Source organism: Ictalurus furcatus, chromosome 17 (genome assembly GCF_023375685.1).
Source record: "Ictalurus furcatus strain D&B chromosome 17, Billie_1.0, whole genome shotgun sequence".
NCBI lineage: Eukaryota > Metazoa > Chordata > Actinopteri > Siluriformes > Ictaluridae > Ictalurus > Ictalurus furcatus.
The window spans coordinates 18,946,636-18,967,574 of record NC_071271.1 but is presented as its reverse complement, the minus strand read 5'-3'; the positions used below and the strand labels follow the sequence as shown (position 1 = coordinate 18,967,574).

General features: G+C 40.0%; 1 protein-coding gene across 4 annotated transcripts in view; it reads right to left on the bottom strand.

Annotated features, from left to right (window-relative positions):
- The window catches only part of tpra (translocated promoter region a, nuclear basket protein), a 32,601-nt gene that overhangs the window by 2,311 nt on the left and 9,351 nt on the right, over positions 1 to 20,939 (bottom strand). Inside the window, exons 12-47 of one of the 4 annotated variants that reach the window (XM_053646675.1) lie at positions 20,577 to 20,774; positions 19,919 to 20,026; positions 19,600 to 19,820; positions 19,001 to 19,161; positions 17,918 to 18,045; positions 17,029 to 17,177; positions 16,354 to 16,516; positions 15,070 to 15,204; positions 14,838 to 14,978; positions 14,233 to 14,398; positions 13,906 to 14,072; positions 13,315 to 13,467; positions 13,006 to 13,122; positions 12,095 to 12,298; positions 11,732 to 11,922; positions 11,465 to 11,612; positions 11,228 to 11,365; positions 10,100 to 10,231; positions 9,814 to 9,944; positions 9,317 to 9,527; positions 8,128 to 8,286; positions 6,764 to 6,962; positions 6,297 to 6,493; positions 5,933 to 6,006; positions 5,517 to 5,713; positions 4,911 to 5,153; positions 4,241 to 4,389; positions 3,876 to 3,956; positions 3,460 to 3,624; positions 3,192 to 3,290; positions 2,685 to 2,775; positions 1,947 to 2,155; positions 1,543 to 1,614; positions 1,329 to 1,423; positions 542 to 630; positions 29 to 127 (exon numbers count right to left, since the gene is read on the bottom strand). In XM_053646675.1, the coding sequence (XP_053502650.1) occupies positions 29 to 127; positions 542 to 630; positions 1,329 to 1,423; positions 1,543 to 1,614; positions 1,947 to 2,155; positions 2,685 to 2,775; positions 3,192 to 3,290; positions 3,460 to 3,624; positions 3,876 to 3,956; positions 4,241 to 4,389; positions 4,911 to 5,153; positions 5,517 to 5,713; positions 5,933 to 6,006; positions 6,297 to 6,493; positions 6,764 to 6,962; positions 8,128 to 8,286; positions 9,317 to 9,527; positions 9,814 to 9,944; positions 10,100 to 10,231; positions 11,228 to 11,365; positions 11,465 to 11,612; positions 11,732 to 11,922; positions 12,095 to 12,298; positions 13,006 to 13,122; positions 13,315 to 13,467; positions 13,906 to 14,072; positions 14,233 to 14,398; positions 14,838 to 14,978; positions 15,070 to 15,204; positions 16,354 to 16,516; positions 17,029 to 17,177; positions 17,918 to 18,045; positions 19,001 to 19,161; positions 19,600 to 19,820; positions 19,919 to 20,026; positions 20,577 to 20,774 (5,380 nt within the window). The other 3 variants (XM_053646673.1, XM_053646672.1, XM_053646676.1) reach the window with 3 other exon arrangements.

Sequence of the window (20,939 nt, the reverse complement as noted above, 5' to 3'; positions counted from 1 at the left end):
CTTGTGCTCAAATGATCTGACTGGCTACCTGGAGCTGCGACCTGCAGAGGGGTGGTGGGAACACTCCTGCCTCCAGACTCTTCATCATGAGCAGCCAGAAAGAGAGGACTCTCATACATGCCCAAACCTGACAATTTTTAGATTATATTCACAGTGTTTACATGGCGTATAACCACTATACAGGTACAGCTCAAAAAAATTGGACTGTATTTGTAATTTAATTCAAAAAGTGGAACTTTCAAATATTCTAGATTCATTACACACAAAGTGAAATATTTCAAGCCTTTTTTATCTTGATTATTACAGCTTACAGCTCATGGAAATCAAAAATCCAGTATCTCAAAATATTATTTATATATATATATATATATATATATATATAAAAATATGGAAGAAAAAAAAAAAACTTTCCATGATATTCTAATTTTTTTGATGCACCTGTACATAAAACATTTAAACATGTAGTGAAAAAACGTGGTGAAAGGATGACAGAAACCATGTGATGCTTTGAGAAACTCACCACCCTGAGATGCCAGCTGACCTAGATCAGAGTGAGAGGAGCTCGTCTGAGGAATCATGTCCTCTGGTGGACCGAAACGGAACCGAGGGACTCCAGCAACCTGAGGAGAACTGAGACAGAGCCCAAGAGCAAGTGACAAACACATAGTTAAAGGAGAACAAACACTTTATACATATAAAGATTTTTAAATTTTGCATTAGACTGACTTTTGGCTTTAGTTTTTCGTTTAATTGTTTGGCTGGAAATTCCTATCCATCACACACAGTTTTTACCTGTTTTTGCTTTCCTGACTGACAAACAGAACAAATAACAGCCCTAACACACTGTAGTTTTGCATCACATATACACACACACACACACACACACACACACTATTATTATCTAGAATCGAACTGAGAAAGATTCATCTCCTCCTCAGTCAAGGCTTCTATAACACCAGCCTGCCTTTCCCATTAGTATAATCTGATTTAGAGGCCTGTGATTATTCTAGTCACGTTTAAATTCTTTTAAACTTTTCTAATTTCTACACAATATTTTGCAGATAATTCTCATGGGTAAAAAAAAAAAAAATTACTAATAAAAATGGTGCAAAAGAAGATTACCCATATGCAAACATTTGAAAGCTCAAAGCAAAAAAAAAAAAAAAAAAAAAAAAACCCCTCACCAACCACATTCCTCCCCCCACCCCACACCCATAAAATGCTTAGTAATGCAACATGTGAAGGCATCACAGATCCCCAATAGCCATGACCCGACCCCTCCACCAAAAAATTTATTTATTTATTATTATTTTTTTTTTTAAACTTACTGAATAGCTTCAGCAAAGCCATCATTACGGTGGGGAACCACTAGAGTTGGAGTGCTGGGAACCATACGATCATCATCATCAAAGAAGTGTTGCTGCTGGAGAAATAACAGGGAAAAAACACAAGAGGGAGTTTCACCATATGAGATTTTTAAAGGAAATCATTAAAGCATAATACACAGACAAAAGGAGGGGGGGGGGAGAGGGAGAGACTTACCATGCTTCCTATCCCGGGCGTGAGTTGGGGTACACGGCTCGTCGATGGGCGTCTAGTCTGGCCCGATTGCCTCTGTTAAAAATAATAATAATAAAAAATAGAAAAACACAAATTTACTTTTATACATCCTTCCAGAGAATTAACCTTATCACACTTTATTAGGATGAGTTTAATATGGCTGGATGATACATAAGCATGAAAACTGCCTTGTACATCCATTTCTATTCATATTCATTATTAAACTGTTCCTATAAAATCTAAAGACTTCTAACGTTTAGAACACAGTGAGCTGCTTTGTCTTTTTATGACTAGATGACAGAAAAAAATGCATACAGGTAATAAAAACATTAAATAAACACGATGACTTACATATTCCTTACATAGCTGAAATAGGAATAACGTACCTGTAAGAGAGGGGGTCCGAGCTCAGGGACAGGGTGGATGTTGAGGCGAGGTGGGGGTGTCTGATGCGGTCTGCGAGGTGACTGGGGCAGTCGGGGGACCTGGGAGGACAAGGAGCAACTGGAGGCAGCAGTTGTGCTGGGAGAAGGCTGCACCTCTCTCAAAGGCTCGACAGCAGGAGACGGCTCCATGGTGCTGACGCTCGCTTCACCTGCACACGTGGTTAAAATGAATTAAAGTTTGCTTTAAAAAAATTATTCATTGTTTATGAATAGCAAAATCTAATTGATGTTGGTTAGAATCAGGCATGTTATCACCCACGTTGTAGAGTGTTGGTTGATTTTAGCCACAGCAGAGGGTTTGGGTAAAGTAGGCAGAGGCAGCAATCTGTACAGTAATCATTAGTCTGAAACTTTAACGAGGTCATTTACAGAACACCACCAAGGCATTATGAATATTTGTGCCTATAGTTGAATTATGTAAATTCTAGGCAAAATGGGCGTCTACTTTGAAGATGCTAAAATATTAAATTATTTTGATTTATTTAGGATTTTTTTTTATCACAACATAATTCCATAAGTTCCATTTTTGTTACTCCAGAGTTTTGATGACTATTATTATTCTAAAATGTGGGGGGGGGGAAAAACTAATAAAGAATGAGTATGTTTAAATTTTTGACCTGTAGTGTACGTGTGTGTACGTGTGTGTGTGTGTGTGTGTGTGTGCATGCGTAGCTATACCACTGCTCTGAGAATCAGCATGTTTCTGGGTGGAGTCTGATGCTCCCTGACTCTCTTCATTCTCAGTGCCTGGCTCGACGGCCTCAGCGGTCTGTGTACAGCACAAGAAACAGAACAGATGCACCGCTATTGAGATTACAGATTAAAATATCTAAAGAAAAATACAAGTTCATATACTGAAACATAAAAACATGAATTGGATTTTTTTTTTTAATTGAACCTTGAATTAAACTGATGGCCACTTCCATTATCAATAAATGAAAGTGCAAAAAGAGTTAAATAATTTTTTTTTTAATTAAACCTTTTGTTTATGTAATAATAATTTTTTGGTGGGGGGAGACAAACAGGCAATTTTGTGTAATAATTTAGGCATGCAGTGTGCCTTAAGCTAAATCAATAATTATAAAAGCTTCCACTGTTAGCAGCATTAGTCTTGTAACTCCAGTGCACAACTAAAGAAACAATCTGAAACCAAACAATTAAATATGTGCTAAACTTTTCAAATACCTCTGTGTCCTCGCCCTCAAATGGCTCATTGACATCTCCACTGCCTTCGTTACTCTCCTCTCCCTCTGCAATCTCTTCATCATCCTCCTCCTCTCCGTACTGTTGAATGAGGATCAGGATAAACAGAAAGATGTCAGAAGCATCCAATAATCAAAAAAAAACATCAGAAAACACTTCTCCAGTACATCAAATACTAAGGCACAGGGAATGTTGATATTAAACACGAGCATTAAAAGGAACTCTATAATTATCCTGACAAGTGTCTGACCTTTCCAGCCTCCTCTACACCCCCCTCTTCCTCACTGTTGCTGTCTGTCTCGATGACAATGACATCGTGCCTGCGCTCATAGGTTGATTCTTGAGACTCGCTCACCTGATCCAAGGGAATGGACTGAGAAAGGATCTCTTCTACACCCAATACACTGTAGCCCTCCTGTAATACACAAACACACACACAGAGAGAGAAAAACTCAGTCTTTAAGATATGCATACAAGTTTCAAAAAGATAGAAGTCTCCCAGGTAGGCAGCAATTGTTACAATAAAATCTTTCTTTTCCTGAAGGCACAGAGATCTGGATGTCATTAGTGTTTGTACTGTGATTAAATATAACAACCTCACAGATCATGTGCATCAGTGTATGATGCGAACTACTGCTTTGCTCCATGCGATGCTGCATGATTTACCTCACTGGCATCTGGGGCTTCCAGTGTAACTTCAGGGGCTTCAGCTTCTGCGTCATTACTCTCCTCAGTGCCGAGATCCTCCTGCAAAGGAAAAAAAATCCTTCTTAGACAGCGTTTGACCTAAAAACTATAAGCCACCTAAATATGAGAGCTACACTAAATATGCAGCATCTTGTTCTTATTTTCTTAAAACTTAGCAAATAAATGTTGCACAGCGTAAAAGCAAAATTTAAGAAAAGAATGTAACTTATTTTACAGACTACAAGATGCGTTTTTTGTTTTACATAGTAGCAAGTTCTGTAACTTGTAAACTGACATCTGACACACAAAGTTTTGTTTTTTGGGGTTTTCCCCCCTGATCGCACCTCCAGGCCGACTCTCTGGATGAAACAGATCTTCTTAGCCATAGGGGGTTCGTTAAGGTCATCCTGTGTGCTCTCGGTCACCTCGGCAGTGCTTTCCAGCTCCTCCTCTCGTACACGCTTCTGCAGAGTTGAAGCTGCACTCGCAGACACTAAAACACACAAATTGGACATACACATCACACATGCTTTCTTCCTGTAGCTATAAAGCACAAATATACAAACGTGGTTGGTTTATTGGTACAATGACCAAGTAAAAAGAGCACAATTATTCATGTGTTTTATTCACTATTACGATTTTTGGCTTTCTTAATTGATTACACGCGTTTGTGCCCATCAGAATTGTTTCACGGAAGTTCAGCTAATTATTAATTTTTATTTGAAATGTAATTCATGTCTTCTTTTTAACTTATGAAGACAAAAATGTTTTCAAAATCCATGCAGTCCTTTAAGTCTATAAACATTATATAGTTTTCTGTAGTATTTAACATCCACATTGGTCTGCATCCTTGCTGAATGGTCACATGACCACATGCAAACTGCATCCTGAGGCTCAAATAAGTCAAATGTTTAATTACTAATAATCAAAGCTGGTGCACCCTTTGACTCTTTCAGTGGCTGACCGATTTATGTACCATTGAGCATGGATAGATTTTTGAATTTTATATTTCACCTGTGCCAAACACAGCAGTGGAGGTGGACGGTCTCTCCATCTGAGAGCTGTGCACTGCCTCCACCATGGGTGCTGCTGGCTCCTGACTGGTCTGCTGTTGGGTGGGCTGGACAAAGGCCGTGGCTTGGCTCTGCTGGAGTGTGATGATTGACTGAGTGCTCTGAACACTCGGACTGGTGGAACGCACGGAGCCACTCCCGAACACGGTCACGTGTTCCATCGGAGCCTCGGATGGCTGCAGAGCTGTAGCGATTATGACGATAAACGAATAGTTGTTGATGGAACAGAGAAAGAGAGCATGATTTAAAACAGTTAGGTAGGATTTAGCTAAACACAAACAAAGACCTAAAATAAATAAATAGATAAATAAATAAAGTGTCCCCCTGCACCTGAAAAACACATTTTAATTGGTCAGATTTTCCCAAATTGCATATTCATGCTCATCTATAAATCCTGGTATTTCTAGGAAGGTATATTTATAGAGTCCATTTTAATATTTTCTTAAGAAGAATGAAGAAAACCGTTAACTAATTTCTCTTCTATGCATGTTCAGGGGGCACTTAAAGTAACATTAACTGCCATGAAAACAGAGCTTAGGTTTCTCACCCTCCTGTGACTCTGCCTGTGCTGTGGGCATGACTGTGGCGGTCGGCGTTGGTGTGCTAACAGAAGCGGGCGTTATCATTGGTCTGATGCTTGCTCTTGGCGTGGCCTTGCTGCCTGGAATGGAAGAAGGTTTGCTGGCGGCTCCAGCTACAGGAGTGGGTTTGATGTTCGCTGTAGGTGGTTCACTGGCACTAGCACTGTGGACCAATTAAAGATAAGATGCTCTCGTTAAAATATTTAATGAAATTAATATTACATGATGGTACTTTCTACACAGAGCTAAACAAGCAAAAAAATAAAAGTTACAAGACTTAGGGTGGCTAAACCGATTTGACTTCAGCATCTCAGTCCAAGATGTCTGCACAAATAAGCCCTACATAAATAATTCTTTGGCTCGTTTGTTCCTTAGTCTTTACCTTCCTCTGTCAGCAGCAGGTGTGGACTTCAGTGTGATCTGCCTGCTTTCGGACGGCCTCTGCTGCTCCTGAGCCTGCAAAAGAGAAGCAGGTTGGTTGGTTTCGTGTTGAAAAACACACAGCAAAAGCAACTCGTCAGTGCAATTTAATTCAGCCTTCTGATAAGCCACAGGAAAAGTAACACAGTATTACTAAATCCAAACCAAACAGTTAAGACCTAAAAAAATAAAAAAAATCTACTTGAAGACACAATGTACAAGCAAATCAGTAATGTTTCACTGTAAAGAATGAAAGAAAAGGTGTGTCAGTGGTACTACTGCTGAACAGAGGAGTGCTGTTGTCCTGGGTCTCCAGTAAGTCATACCTTGCTTGGTCCCTGCTCCAGGGGCTCGTCTCGTTGTTCTCCGTGTCTTTCCTGCTGCTCGCGCAACTCTCTCAACTCCCGTTCCTGACGGCTAAGCCGCCCTTCAAACTGAGACTTCAGTGCGCTCATCCTCACCTCCAGCTCCTCTCGCTGCTGCTTCAGCTCCTCATTCTCCTTAGTCAGCTTGTCTTTTGTACCTGGGTCACACACACACACAGTTACAATCATGCTTAACTGCTGATTTAACCTACGCACCATGTTTAATTTAACTAATTATCTTTGGGTTGTCACTAATGGGGGAAAAAGACTTTAAAGTAGCCAACGCATCACTGTTTGAAAAACTTACATTTTTTTTACTGGTTGAAGTTTACAAGAACATAAAAACAGCTGAGATTTTTAACTCACAAAAATTTGAGCTTGTCTCATTTTCATGACTTGTGTATTTTTTAAGTGTGTACTGCACTCACTATTGAGTAGGCAGATCCTCTGCTTTGCTGCCAGGATGGCTTTCCTGGTCTTCTCCTCTTTCTCAGTGTTCTGCTGTTTTAGCTGGTCCTCTTGATTGCTCTTCTCCTGAAGCTCTGTACGGAGACACGTCAGCTCCGGTTGAATCTGAGCAAGTTGCTCCTGCAGATTCTTCAGCTCTGCCTCCCGCTCTCCTGCAGCCTGCATGTCAATAACACAAACAAACTCTGGCTTACACACAGTCACATGATACCATTTTTCTCTCTCTGTTTACACAACAATCACACCCGTCTACATAACGTCTAAAAGAGCTCTCTATATACTCTTCTTAAAGTTGTGTCAAGCTTGTTTAATTTGAAATTTACATCTACACAGTTTCACTCCAGTTTAACTCCCGATGTAGCCGATCAGATGAGAGAAATGTGTGTGCTTCTTTTGTTTTTTCACCAGAGGTACTAGTCTAAAGGACTTAACAAATAATCTAAGTTTCTCTTACCCATTATATACACTACCAGTCAAAAGGTTAGACACACTCATTCTTTATTTTATTTATTTATTTATTTATTTCACATTTTAGAATAATAATAAAGTCATCAAAACTCTGGAGTAACACAAATGGAACAATGGGAATTATGTTGTGATAAAAAATCCAAAATAAATCAAAATAATTTAATATTTTAGCATCTTCAAAGTAGACCTCCTTTTTGCCTAGAATTTACAGAAATGTATTCTTGGCATTTTCTCAACTGATTTCTTGAAGAATCCCCCGGAGATGCTTTTTTTTTTAAAAACAGTATTAAAGGAGTTCCCACCTATGCTGGACACTTATTGGCTGCTTTTCAGAATATTTCACTCCAAGTCAACCATTTAAAAAATATTTTTGTAAATAAAATGTTAGTGTTCTAATAAAAGAAATGAACATGTTGTATTTTTGTCTACAACACCGATTTCAAACATTTAATCTTCAACGTTAGATCAAAAGGTTTTTAAGATCACGAGATACATTTCAGCCGAGTGTCTCCAAACTTTTGACAGGTAGTGTATGTATACGAGACCAAATGACATTGTAATGCAATTTAATCTTGAATATGCGATTTTGTAAAACAACAGGGTATTTACACATTTAGGTCTGAAGTGGTACAATATTGTTATCCTCGTTACTTCCAGCTTACTGCTTTCTACAGTTCCACCTTCAGAAATGGTGAGGTTTCATGAATGCAATAAAAGGTTTATACAGAAAGTAGGTCATGAAATTTCCATGTAACCAAAACACAGGATTGAACAGGCACAGTTTAGGATTCATTCATGCTAAGCTAACTAATGAATATAGGATTTCTGGACAACTCTAAATAGTAATATATGGTACCTTCTGCATGCTGTCCACTTGTGCCTCCAGCTCCGTGGTTCTACTCTGGGCCTGGTTCAGGGATGTTCTCAGGCTCTGGATCTCCTGCGCTGAGGCCTGTTGTGCCTCCATATGTGCTTCCTCCACTTGTGCAGGTTTACCAGCCGATTCTGCAACCATCTGCAACAGCAAAGCAGCACAAAGAGACAGAAGAAGAAGTAGTACAAGTAGAGTCAATTTAAGTTAACGCACAGCTGTTTACATAATTTACAACTATACACCTAAAAGACTGAAGTCTTTTCGAATCCACAACCAGCACTATGCTTTTCCAGTGAGATTCTCAGTTCTGTGTCCTAAAGAAAGTGGCAAAACCGCAGCACTGCAATTTGTGGTAAAAACAGTAAAGGATTTCTTTTTTTTTTTTTTAAAGCTTTACAAAGTTTCTTCATTTCTAGTCAGACTTGTACGTTAGTGTAGCTGTCTAATAAGCCATGTTTCCACCCCAGGAACTATGGACTTTTGGAGGTGCTCGGTGTGTTTCGACAGCAGGGACCAGTGTCAAAATTAAGTTCCAGGTAAAATATTTCCCACTCGGAAAGTCCCTACTCGGGAGGTGGTACTTTGTCAAAGTTCAGGAATAAAATAAGCGACAGATGGACCGGCGACGAGGTTCAGGCCTAATTAAGTATTTATGCCAAGGATGAAATACAGTGGGAACTGGAAAAGGCAAGCTGTGATGAAAAAGTATACTCAAAAATATCAAGTCGGTTAAGCGAGCTGGGCGTTGTTCACACAGCAAAACACTGCAGAGAGAAGCTCAAGAAATGAAAAGAGGACTACAAGAAAATTCAGGATCACAAAAATAACAGGAGCGGTTCTGACCGGCAGACCAATGTCTCCGGACTAATTTCATCCAGTATTCATGGTACATTAGACCACGATGCAAACGCAGATGACAAAAGGTCTGGAGGAACCAAATGGTCCCCGGAAAAAAAAATTCCTGGTACTAATTGTTCCGGGTAATTTTGGTGGCTTTACATGCAAATGTAACAGGCAGACTAGAGTCCTCTCACTTCTTAAGAATTTGTGTATTAGAGTACTCCCTTATTTCCTGTTAAATATTGAACAGCTGACCAAAACATGCAACAAAAAAACCCCAAGACAATATTTGTTGACAGGAGCAGGCAGAAGGCCCTGTACTCTAATGTACCTTGTCATGCTGGGCCTTAAGCTCCTCGTACTGTGTTTTGTAGCGGCGGCCGATCTTCTTGACCTGCGTGATGGTTTTGAGCTTCTCCTGGATGTCCTGAGTCTTTGTTTCCAGCTCCTTCTTCAGATTGTCTCTCTCTGTGGTGAGTTTCCCCACATTCTCTCTCAGGTTCTGACCCTGACTCTGTGATGCAGACACTGATGCATTCGCCCTGCTCTCACACACGAACAGAGGTAAGTGATTATATAATTCTCATTAGGGCTGTACAACATATCATTTATTTTTCCAGGCTGGCGGTCACTCGGACTAATCTCAGACACTCCAACTGCCAACAATGGTAAACAAAGCAACTAAATGCTAATTAGCTTTATATTGTTTAAATAATGCTAAATTTGATGAATTCAGATTTTGGCTGATGTAGTTCATTTACTAAAAAAAATTAATAAATAAAAATAAAAAACCCTTAGACGTTGTCCAGCAAGGGGGTCATTACTGACCTGGCCAGCTCGCTCTTTAGTTTGGCCGTCTCCTCCGTGAGCTGCTGGATGCGTTTGACTTGGGCCTCCTTCTCTGATTGGAGCTTCTTACTTTCCTCCTGATTGCTATCTTTCTGCTGGCTCACCAGTTGCTGCACGCGCACACACACACACACACACACACACACACACACACACACTCACTCACTCATCACCTGCCCTTCATGATTTACCATAACGACAGAGTATCTCAGACTGCTTCTCATATTCTCTTAAGAAGTACAATTCAAACCGTGAAGCTGCAGACCTGAGTGCGATTCTTCCAGCGCTTGACGTCCTCCTCCAGGAGTCGCTTCTCGGCCTGCAGCATGCCATTCTGCTCACTCAGCTCCGCGTTGCTCTCCTGCAGAGGCCTCATGTCTGCCTCCAGCTTATGCACCTGAAAGAGAGGAATTTACAGCATGCTTTAAGAATAAATACTGAGTGGTTTTTTTATTAAGTGACAGGTTTGTAATGAAAATAATTTTTTTTTTTTTTCTGACCACAAAGAAGGATGATTTCTACCACTTGACATTTCAACTGATACTAAATTGACCGTCAAACCCTCTCTGATTTTTCACATATAATTAAAAATAATTAAAAATGTAATGCCAGTTTAGCCTTTCATGAGATTTCTTGATGCAGCTTATATCTTTTGACTCAGAAACCAGGAAGACAAGAACTCTGATATGAGAACTCTGATAAGAGATACGAGCTCAAGTGCTAGTTTTTATTTAATCCACATTTACAGTTCCTGGGTTTTTAAGGTCGCCAAATACAGTTGCAATCAAAATTATTCAACCCCCACTGCAAATCAGGTTTATTGTCAAAATTTACAGACTTTCAGCTGTTTGCAATGAACAAATCAAACAAAACCAATTGAAAGAGTTCAGCACAACGAATGCTTCAAATGGTTTCCTCAAATTCCATCAAATTCAACTGCTTTTTTTCCCCCCAATTTTCAGATTGATTCATTGCAAACAGCTGAAAGTAAATTTTGACAATAAACCTGATTTGCAATGGGGGTGAATAATTTTGATCGCAACTGTAAGCTGTAACATTTAATGTTTCATGGTCAGATTTTTGATTAATTGTGTAGCTTGTTCTAATGTACATCATTAAACATGTCAACTGGCTAACTGGAGACACATTAAACTTTAAAAATCTTATGAAACATTAAATTCTTATTATACAGTGCAGATACGAAATGAATAAAATGGGCTCAGATATAGTGGGCAGCCGTTAGTCTACCTACTTCTAGTCTATGTTAATAAACATAATCAGTGCAATATTTTCATGCTTATATTTTTGCAACAGGCTTACAGGAGTACAATAATGTTATAGAATAAAATAAAAGCTGGCCAGATACAAAACTTTATGAGATGTGTGTCCTTGCCTTGGCCCGGATCTGCTGCAGCTCCTGCTCCAACCGGTTCTTCTCCTCCTTCAGCATCTTGTTGTTCTCAGTCAAAGCATTCAAGCTCTCCAGCTTTTTCAGTTTTTCCTCCTGCTGAGCCATGGCCTTCGTATTCATCTGTAAAAGAACAAAAACAGTTTAAAGCAACTTGTGTCATAAAACAACGATTGTTTATCGTGTATTACTGTATGATCTATGCGTTTTGTGGCTTCTAACCTGTAGTTTGTCTCGCTCGGCTGTCAGGGTGTCCTGGACCTCCTTCAGCTCTTTCTCCAAGTGCTCCATGCGCTGCTGGTAGCGCTGCGTTTCTACCTGAGCCACCTCAAACCGAGCTTCGGCTATCTCTTTCTCACGACGCACGAACCTAAAGGCGATATGAACCGTGCATTACACAAAGGCAGGGCACACAAATAAGATCAAGATATACGCCGCACAGAATGAAACCGAGTCATGATGCCCTGTAGGACTAGGTAAGACATTCACCTGAGGATCTCAAGGAGCTGCTCTTGAGTTTTGTCCTCCTCGTTAAAAGAAATGTTTAGAACGCCCTCTCTGTCTGCCTGCTCCTGAACAGCGGCAGCCATTTTAGCACTCAACTGTTCCATCTGTTCATGGAGCAGTTTGTTCTGTTTCTGAAAGTCTTCTAGACGCTGCTCCTGTTTCACCAGCTCCTCCTGAATGAAATTAAGAGGCAGTGTGTGAAATGGGTGACTGAGCAAACCTAGTGAGTAGCATCACCTCACACAAATATGGCTAGATGTCAATAGAAGCACTTACAAGAAACTAAAAAACACTAATAAAGCATTCTTTACTTCTAATAGGTTACCCCTTTATCTCAATTATTACCTTTAAGTTTTTCTCTTGCAGCACCCAGTCCGTACAGCCCTGCTGGAGCTCGGCAGAGGCCTTTTGGACCTTCTCCTCAAGCTCTTTGAGACTCTTTGCTGCCTCTTGTGCCTGTTTCTTAGCAGCCTGTAAAGCCTCCACATCAGCAGCGTGCAGCATGAGCTCCCTTTCATACTTATTCTGTGCCTCTACGGCCAGCTTAGCCTTGGAAAAAAAGGACAAGAAGGTTAGAAATACTATTGCGGTCTGTTGTACAGTCACAACCTGCATTTATGCAGTCTGTTGATAAATGTACCATAACATCAACAGCATGGTATTTTTTTTGCTACATGCCAACAAATTAGTTCAAAGATCTGTAAAAACCAAATGTTCATGAAAATGTAAAATACTGAAAATCCAACTGAAGCTAAAGCAGGGTTGAGCCTGGCCAGTACCTGGATGGGAGATCTCCTGGGGAAAACTAAAGTTGCTGTTAAAACACTGTTAGCAGGTGGCGCTCACCCTGTGGTCTGTGTGGGGCACAACGCCCCAGTATAGTGACATGGACACTATGCTGTAAAAACAGCAGCATCTTTCGGATGAGACACTAAACCGAGGTCCTGACTCTCTGTGGTCATTAAAAATCCCAGGACACTTATCGTAAAAGAGAAGGGGTATAACCGCAGTGTCATGGCGAAATTACCCCATTGGCCCTCCTCCATCATGGCCCCCTAATAATCTCCATGCCTGAATTGGCTACATCACTCTTTCCTCTCCACTAATAGCTGGTGTGTGGTGGGCGTTCTGGCACACTATATCTGATGTTCCATCATCCAAGTGGACGCTACACACTAGTGGTGGTTGAGGAGATTTTCCCCCCATACACAATATTAGTAAATAAAATGAAATTGAGAGATGATTGGTAGACCTACCTGCTGCTGGCTCTCCTGTGTGGCTTTTTGCTCCTTGGCTGCAGCGGCTGTTGCTCTCTGTAGTGCATCTTGCAGTTCTGTCTGCATTTCTGTCAGACTATGTTTCAGCTCTTTTACCTGCCACACAGCAGGAGACAAGAGACAAAACCAGAAACTGTTCATTTTATCTATACCAGTCAAATAAATATACATTGTCAATATTTTGCTCCACTCTTCATGAGAGCTGCCACTACAATGTGAAATCCAAACCCTGAAAATGGGTCAGATGTTGAAAAACTACCACCGTAGGATGAGATTCTGCTTTCTTACGTGTTTCTCCACATTCTCCACAGCCTTGAGCTTCTCCTCATGCAGCTCCTGCTTCTCCCGCTCTGCCTCAGCCATCCGGTTCTCCAGCTGCCTGTTAAGTTCCTGGGCCTCCTTCAGTTGGTTCTCTATGGATAAGCGTGCCTCCTCGAGTGCCTGAACCGGTCATATGGCACAAGTGGAATGAATTTTAACAGTGTTTTAACAGTGCACGTTTAAAAACAAAGTGTCTAAAAACAACTAGGGGTTCATCTCACGAAATTTGTTTAATAGTGGTACGCATTTTTTCAAAGCCATGTCATTTACTTCCTATCATTACCAGGAAATTACAAATATAAAAAAAATAAAATAAATTTTGATTCGTTTTCCTTTTACTAGCTGCAGTAATTCATCTCCTTGTGTTGAGTAGTGATATATTACGCACACATACTGTACTTTCAGCCATCAATATTTAGCCCCTACTATCCATACTATAAAAAGTAATATTTCAGACACATTTGACTGCTCATCATGACTGAACTCCCCCCCGCCCCCAAGAGAGAGAGACACACTTCTCAGATACTTAAGATTTACCTAAAAAGCAGCCAATCCCACCTGTTTATCCTTGCTGATGTAGTCTTCCAGGCTAAGGACCATGGTCCTGTATTCTTCTAGGTTGTTCTGTGCGCTCTTCAGGCGCTCCTGCAGATCAGAGTTCTGGTCCTCGGTTTGCTGCAGACGTGCACGCAACTCCTCTACTTCCTGCTCAGGAACACCAGGAGCTTCAGCGAGAGAGAGAACCAGAAACACATCATCTCACCAATACAGTCATTATTTAGTACTCAAAGCAACAGGTTTCAGTGTCGGTTTGCTATGAACAGCTTAAAAAAATAACAGCAGCTCCCCTGTACTGTGAACATCTTAAAAAGCGATAGCACCTACCACTGGATGATGCTTTAACAGGCTGTTTGCTGTTCTGATTCTCAGAGTTGCTCAGCTGTTGTCTCAGAATGGAAACCTGTTGCTCAGTGCTCTTCAGGAGCTCCTTAGTCTTCTGGTGCAGAGAGTTCTGAGCTGCCAGCTGCTTCTTAGCCTCCACCAGTTGAAGCTAAATCATGACAAGTCCATAAAGGAATTAAAACAAGCATACTGTAAATGTGTACCAACATGTAAACACGGAACATTTAAAAGCAAAGGAACTAAAACTGAAGAAAGAGTAATAGGAAAGGTACTCCACAGCTGTTTGCATTAAATACAAAAAACCATCAAGGCTCAAGGTCCATAACGATTCTTATGAACATTAGGAAAATGGCTTAGAAACCTGTCTGCGAACGTTCTCAGAGAAAACAAAGATTAGTGAATATGCATGAACATGAACTAGAATGTATACGTACTGTCGGTAATGATTTTAGTGATTTGGTAATAAATATGACCCGGATACTACTCTATAGAATCAAAATCAGTTGAAATAAATTCACTGTTTCAAAAGAGCAGGTTTAAGTACAAGCACTTTAAAAGAAAAACGTCTGGAAGAGAACCGCGCTTACATCTTGGTTGCGTTCCACAGCGTGCCTCTGTTCTACTTCCTGTTCAACTCGCTTCTTCAGCTGTGCGATCTCCTTCTCCAGCTTCATAATCTGGTTAGCATAGCGCTGTCTGGTGTCCGCCTCAGAGCGCTCTAGCGTTAGCTAGAACATCAGAGAGCGGCAAGTCATCGCCTTCATTGGTTTTACACAAAAGAACTCAACACTGAGTGTGTACTTGTGATCAGAGTAGTACCTGGATGGACTTTAGGTTGGCGAGCAACATGTTCTGTCCACGCTGCTCAGCCAGGATGGACTCCTTCTCCTGGTTAAGACGGCTCTCCACCTGCTTCGAAATGTCACGCTCCTTACGCAGGTTCTCATACCGCACCTATAAAGAGTAGACGTTTATCTACAAAATAAGCTTGTTTGCGATAGACTGTGTTCCCGGTGTTGGTGCCACACACCGATTACATCACTTGCCGCAGCACCACCCACATCGCCGTTTTGCCTTTTTATAGTAATAAAAATCATTTACTTCAGTTACAGAACGGACACTACAATTAAAAACTGAACGCGTATGCTCAATTCAGCATGAGTCGAATGAGTCAGAGTCATAGCACAGATCAGCAGGAGTCAGATTTCTTTTAGTACGATTGAGGCGAGCTGACTGACAAGACGATGGCGGAAGATTTTGTTTCAAAAGTTCTATTTCTCATATAAGCGAGTTGTCATTGTACTGTTTTGTTGTGTTTTTCATTAGGAATAATAATGCACCCACCCTTCAAACATTCGCCACCCCCGAATTGCTGCTAATTCGAAAGTGAAATGCGCACAACCGCACGGGCATTCATAAGAGAGAGGGAAAAACACTCCATGTTGTCACACGTGGATTAATGGTGGGAAAATTTCCTCACCATCACATCCCTAATAGAAATCACATCACATAGAAAGCAAAAAAAAAAAAGAACCTTTTTTATGACTGTTAGTTAATTTTTGAAAAAAAAAAAATATATAGTCTCTATTAAATCTGTATGGGAACAACTGTGCCAAGCAGGACTTCAAAACTACACCTTATTCAAAATTTAGTTTATCGGCCAAGACGATGTTTGGTATCCGAAGATTTGTTTTAAGATTACACTGGAGGTACACAGCTCACTTCATTAAGAAGCATGCAAGCTGAACGTCAGAACACAGAAACCTCAAAAGATGTTGATTTGCTCAATATCTCAAACATATTTGCTTGAGAGATTTCTGCCACTATGAGACAATCCGGTAGCTATATTTTTTTTAAAATAAATAAATAACCCATATTTCTACTTTATGAAACTGTTCTGTACAACTGACGATATTACAAAACAAAAATGTGTCTTTTTCCGGAAAGTATGGGACTATTTGGAAAATGCTTCCCCAAGATTCCCTTACCCGCTAGCCTTGCAGCTTACACTAACTGAATTGAATTGACTCGTTCCCTTAACTGCAAGCAAAACAGCAGCATCAAACACGAAAACATTAAACTGAACACAGCCCTCAGACACACCTCAGATACCGCTAGTTTCTCGTTGGCTTCCCTCAGATCCTGTGTCATGGTGAGGATGATCTGCTCATATTTCTGAGATGTGGCAGAGAGCTTCTGAATCTTCTCACGCTGGGAGTTGATCTCTCTCCTGTAGCTGTTAAGATTTTCCTGAAACATCTCATACCTGCAAGTCAGCACAATGAGCAGTTAAGTCATGGCAGCTAATAGGTCACATTAAACCATTTAGAACTAGATTTATTGCCTGTCTGATATACAGGTATGAAGTCCTGAAAGCTTATTTTAGCTGCCTGTACTTTATGACCACTTCTATGCACCATTTCTAAAAGTATGACAATAAAGAAAAAAAACGGTGTGTGACCCGTCAACCCGACATCATTTCCACCATTTTCATTTCTTTTGACAAACATGCTTCGTGCATGCCCCAGTGTCATTTTTATACAATACAAAGCGGTCAAATATGAAATAAAAATCTGCATTGCTTCACAATAAGTTTCCCCATTTCATAATTCACAATAGCCTTGTTTTAAAAAAAAATATTTTTTTCCTGCTGTTTCATTGTATAATTAATAAAAGATTTCTTTCCAAATTTGCCTGCTTTTAGTGTAAACTAGGCCCGAGGCATCAAACAAAGACATTCTGTGCATTCCTGGTCACAAGAAAAGCAGCACCACTCACCTTTTATTGGCAAATTCGAGCTGAGAGGAGAGCTTGGCCTTCTGGGAGATTAGGTCAGACACCTGACCCTGCAGGCGTTCATTCTGCTCATTCAGAAGCTTGTCGTTCTCCGCCTTCTCCTTCTTATATGTTGCAAAAGCTTCATTTAGCTACGGGAAAGCAAATGTAGAGTTTATTCATATGAAAGTGATCAAAACTAAACATCAACGAAACTGCACTTCATAATGTTAACATCTGGATCCACATCAGTTTAGGAACTTCTCACTAGAGCTGCAACAACTAATCGATATAATCGATTATGAAAATCGCTGTCAACGAATCTCATTATCGATTAGGAAATCGACTTTCCGTAGGAAATGTTTAAATAATATTTATATATTTTTTGTTAAATATACCAAAACACATTCAAATGAGATGTTTTAAAATTAATAAATTTGAATATTTGCAAATATCACGTTAGTTGAGCTGACGATTGTTCATTGATGGATTTATTTTTAATTTATTTGCAAATGAAATGATCATTTGCAAAAACCTATAAGTGGTAGACAAGTTCAAGTTTTGCATTGATGTATAAAATATTCCTTTTTTACTAACCTGCAAGTTTGCCCCCATTCGATTAATCAAAAAAATAATTGGCCAACTAATCAATTATGAAAATAATCATTAGTTGCAGCCCTACTTCCCACAAACTATTTCCACCTCATGACACCCAAAGTTTGTTACTCCTGTACATTAATACTTAACATGGAAAAACATGCACCAGTTAACACAAATCGATCACTCGAATCAATATAGCCAGTGTGTTCGAGTCATTATTAGCAAGATTATGCGTTGCAAAATGTAAAGGAAGGCTGAGTGTAAAGCTTCTGTGTAGAGCTGTGGGACTGACCTGCTTGAAAGCCACTTTAGTCTGTATGACCTGGGCCACCTCTGAAGCTACAGACTGGCTTGTAGTGGATCTAGTGGGTGTGGCCACAGGTTTGCTGGGGGTAGAGGACTCTGAGCCACCCTCTGAGCCTGAAACACCCAAAAAAAATCCACTTGATTAAAATAAACATGTATACAAAAACATTTCAATGCAAAAGACTGCAAAATGTGCTGGAACTTTCAACAAGGTTAACCAGTAAGGTGAATGGCTACAAAAGTAGACTCGATGGTGAATAGATTAATGACACTTTTTAAACATTTTATTTACTTCTTCGACAACACACCAGGCTGTGGCAGAAGAACTAATACAAATCCAAGCTGGCTGATAAAAGCATTCCCACACAGTCGTACCAGGAAAAAACATAACTTTTCCATAATTTCAAACTCAAAAGGTCCATGACCACATTTTTGCATCACAAATTGATTTTGTGAATAAATCTAGCACAGTAATGTAAATGTAAAACATTTAGATGATTTAGACCAGAGATAATTTTACACTGTAAATCCTGCTTTGTTTTATTACTGGTTGTAGCTAACAAACACATCATTGCATGTTATATGATAAGGCTGACTTACCATCTGTGTATACGTGGAGAAGTTTTAACCGGTACTGTTTTATTTAGAAGTCTATTCGTGGTTTTTTCCACTAGTAAATTGTTGTTGTGATCCTTGATTGCGTTGTTTTGTGTTTTGATGTAAAATTGTATGTTATTTGTTGCTGCCTCTTGGCCAGGTCACTCTTGTAAAAGAGATGTTTAATCTCAATGAGTTTTTTAACTTGGTTAAATAAAGAAATGAATGAAAAATCTGTAAAGCTCCTGCACATCATTTTTATGAATATTTTGTTAAGCAACAAAGCTACTTTAAAACGTGATGATACTGGGGCTAACATTTCCAGATTTGGTAAAAGATATTTTCATTGTCCCAAGACTCTTTCTTTTCTAGGATTTCCAGGACCAGGTTCAATTCAACCAGTTTGCTTGCTAATCAGTAAATCCGACATTGCAGTTTTGGATCTCGTCCCACACTGCTACTGCGAGCTCACCCTGTGGAGGAAGGTCGACCCCGGCCATCTGCAACAGGATGCGGTACATGTCTCTCTGCCTCATGGCTGAGTCAGCCACCTGCTTCTGCTGGTTCCTCTGCTCCTTCAAGAGCTCCAACTCCTTCTGTGCCTTCTCCAGTTTCTGCTCGAACTCTGTCTGCCTGCACGTGTGTTAGAACATGAAATATAACTCCAGCTCCTGTGATAATTTAACAGACTGATAGAATACAAAGCTAATAATCCAATGCTCATTTTTCAAAATCAACCCTGATCGTGATAATTGTTGAAACACAATGTAAACAAATAACCAATTAAGATTGTGTCACAATTAAATTATTCATATTCATTAGAACATTATGTAGTCTTTACCTACAATTAGCTTAATGTCCCACGGAAAATACAATAAAATGTGTTTTTCTTTTGTTTTTTTAAAATGTTGGCTTCTCAAACTAGAGTGTTTTATTAAACATCCTGCATCTGAGTGAGCGAAATATAACACTGCTCAAACACAGGCTGAGCTTGGTGTTTGGACTGATATAAAAATGAGGTTTGAAGTGGATGTTAACATTCAGTCTAGGTTGTTCAGTTGGGAGGAGTACCTAGCAAGCTTGGCCTCAGTTGTGCTCTTCTCATGCTGCTCCTCCAGCTCTCGAATCTGGATCAGGAAGTTCTGGTTTTGCTGCTGGAGCTCTTCCACACTGCGGAATGCCACTTGGCGTAGGCCTTGAACCTCAGAGCTGCTGCTTACGGCAGGACTCACCTCCTCCCGCACCACTTTGGTCCCTCGTGCCTCCTCCAGCTCCACCAGCAACACACGCACCTGTCGCAGGATACCATGTTTGTGAAGAAGAAATAGGCTTTCTACGTAGATTTTCTAAGGGTGGCAACTGAGGCAAAAATGTAATCAGCCAACAGTACCTGCTGAGACAAGTCTGCTATCTGTTTCCTTGCCCTCTGATTTTCCTTCTCCAGTAATGAGGCTCGCTTATTCACCTCATTAGTTTCTTCCTGTAGTTTGTTCATATCCTGGCAAAGAAATGTTAGCGGATGAACTTTCACCCAGTGTTTATACAAAAAAAAAGTGTTAATTTTCACTAATTTATCATGCTTTTACTAGGGCTTTGTGAATTTTTGCAGCCTTAATGAGGAAATATCATTTCAGTGATATCTTTACAGCAAATGATGGCATGTTGTTCCAAAATCATCATAAAACATCAATACATTTTTAAATGATGGCACGTTTCATATGTCACACCTCAAAGTCAAGGTATTTTAAGTACTTATTCATACAGATATGGATTTTATAGGAACTCCAATCCAAATAATTTTAAAAGCTAAATTTAAGAACCTCATTCTATACAGTCTGAGACCAATGGCAAATTTAGCTCTTTCCTTCACTACCTGTCAAAAAGTCTGCTTCAACTACTGCCTCAACTCTTAATATTGAGTTCTGCATGAATGATGAAATAGTGAATGATTCACTTTTCATACACACTTTAATAATTTAATAAAAAATAGCTCTTGGTAGTAGACTCAACACTTTTGGCTCTACCTGCATACACATCCCCTGACATACCTTCATGGTTTGCTCTAGTTTTAAGCTGAGGCTGTTCATGGACTTCTGGGTATTATCATGCTCCTCCCGCTGCCTCTTCATTATAGACGTCTTGCGCTCCACCTCTGATCGGACCTCATTCAGGGCCTTGTTAATGCGTCGGTTCTCCATCTTCTCCAGTTGCAAGTGGTCCTGAGACTCCACAAACGCGTTATACAGCTAGCAGGGAGCAGACAACAGTTCGTCAATCATCACCTGGTCATATCCCCACCCAAATTCGAGAATTCGTCTATCGTTAGTTCTCTGACCAGGGCAGTGGCCATTTTGAAAGTTCCTATTGAACTATCCCAATTTGATTCTGTTCAGTTCTTTTTTGTTTAGGTT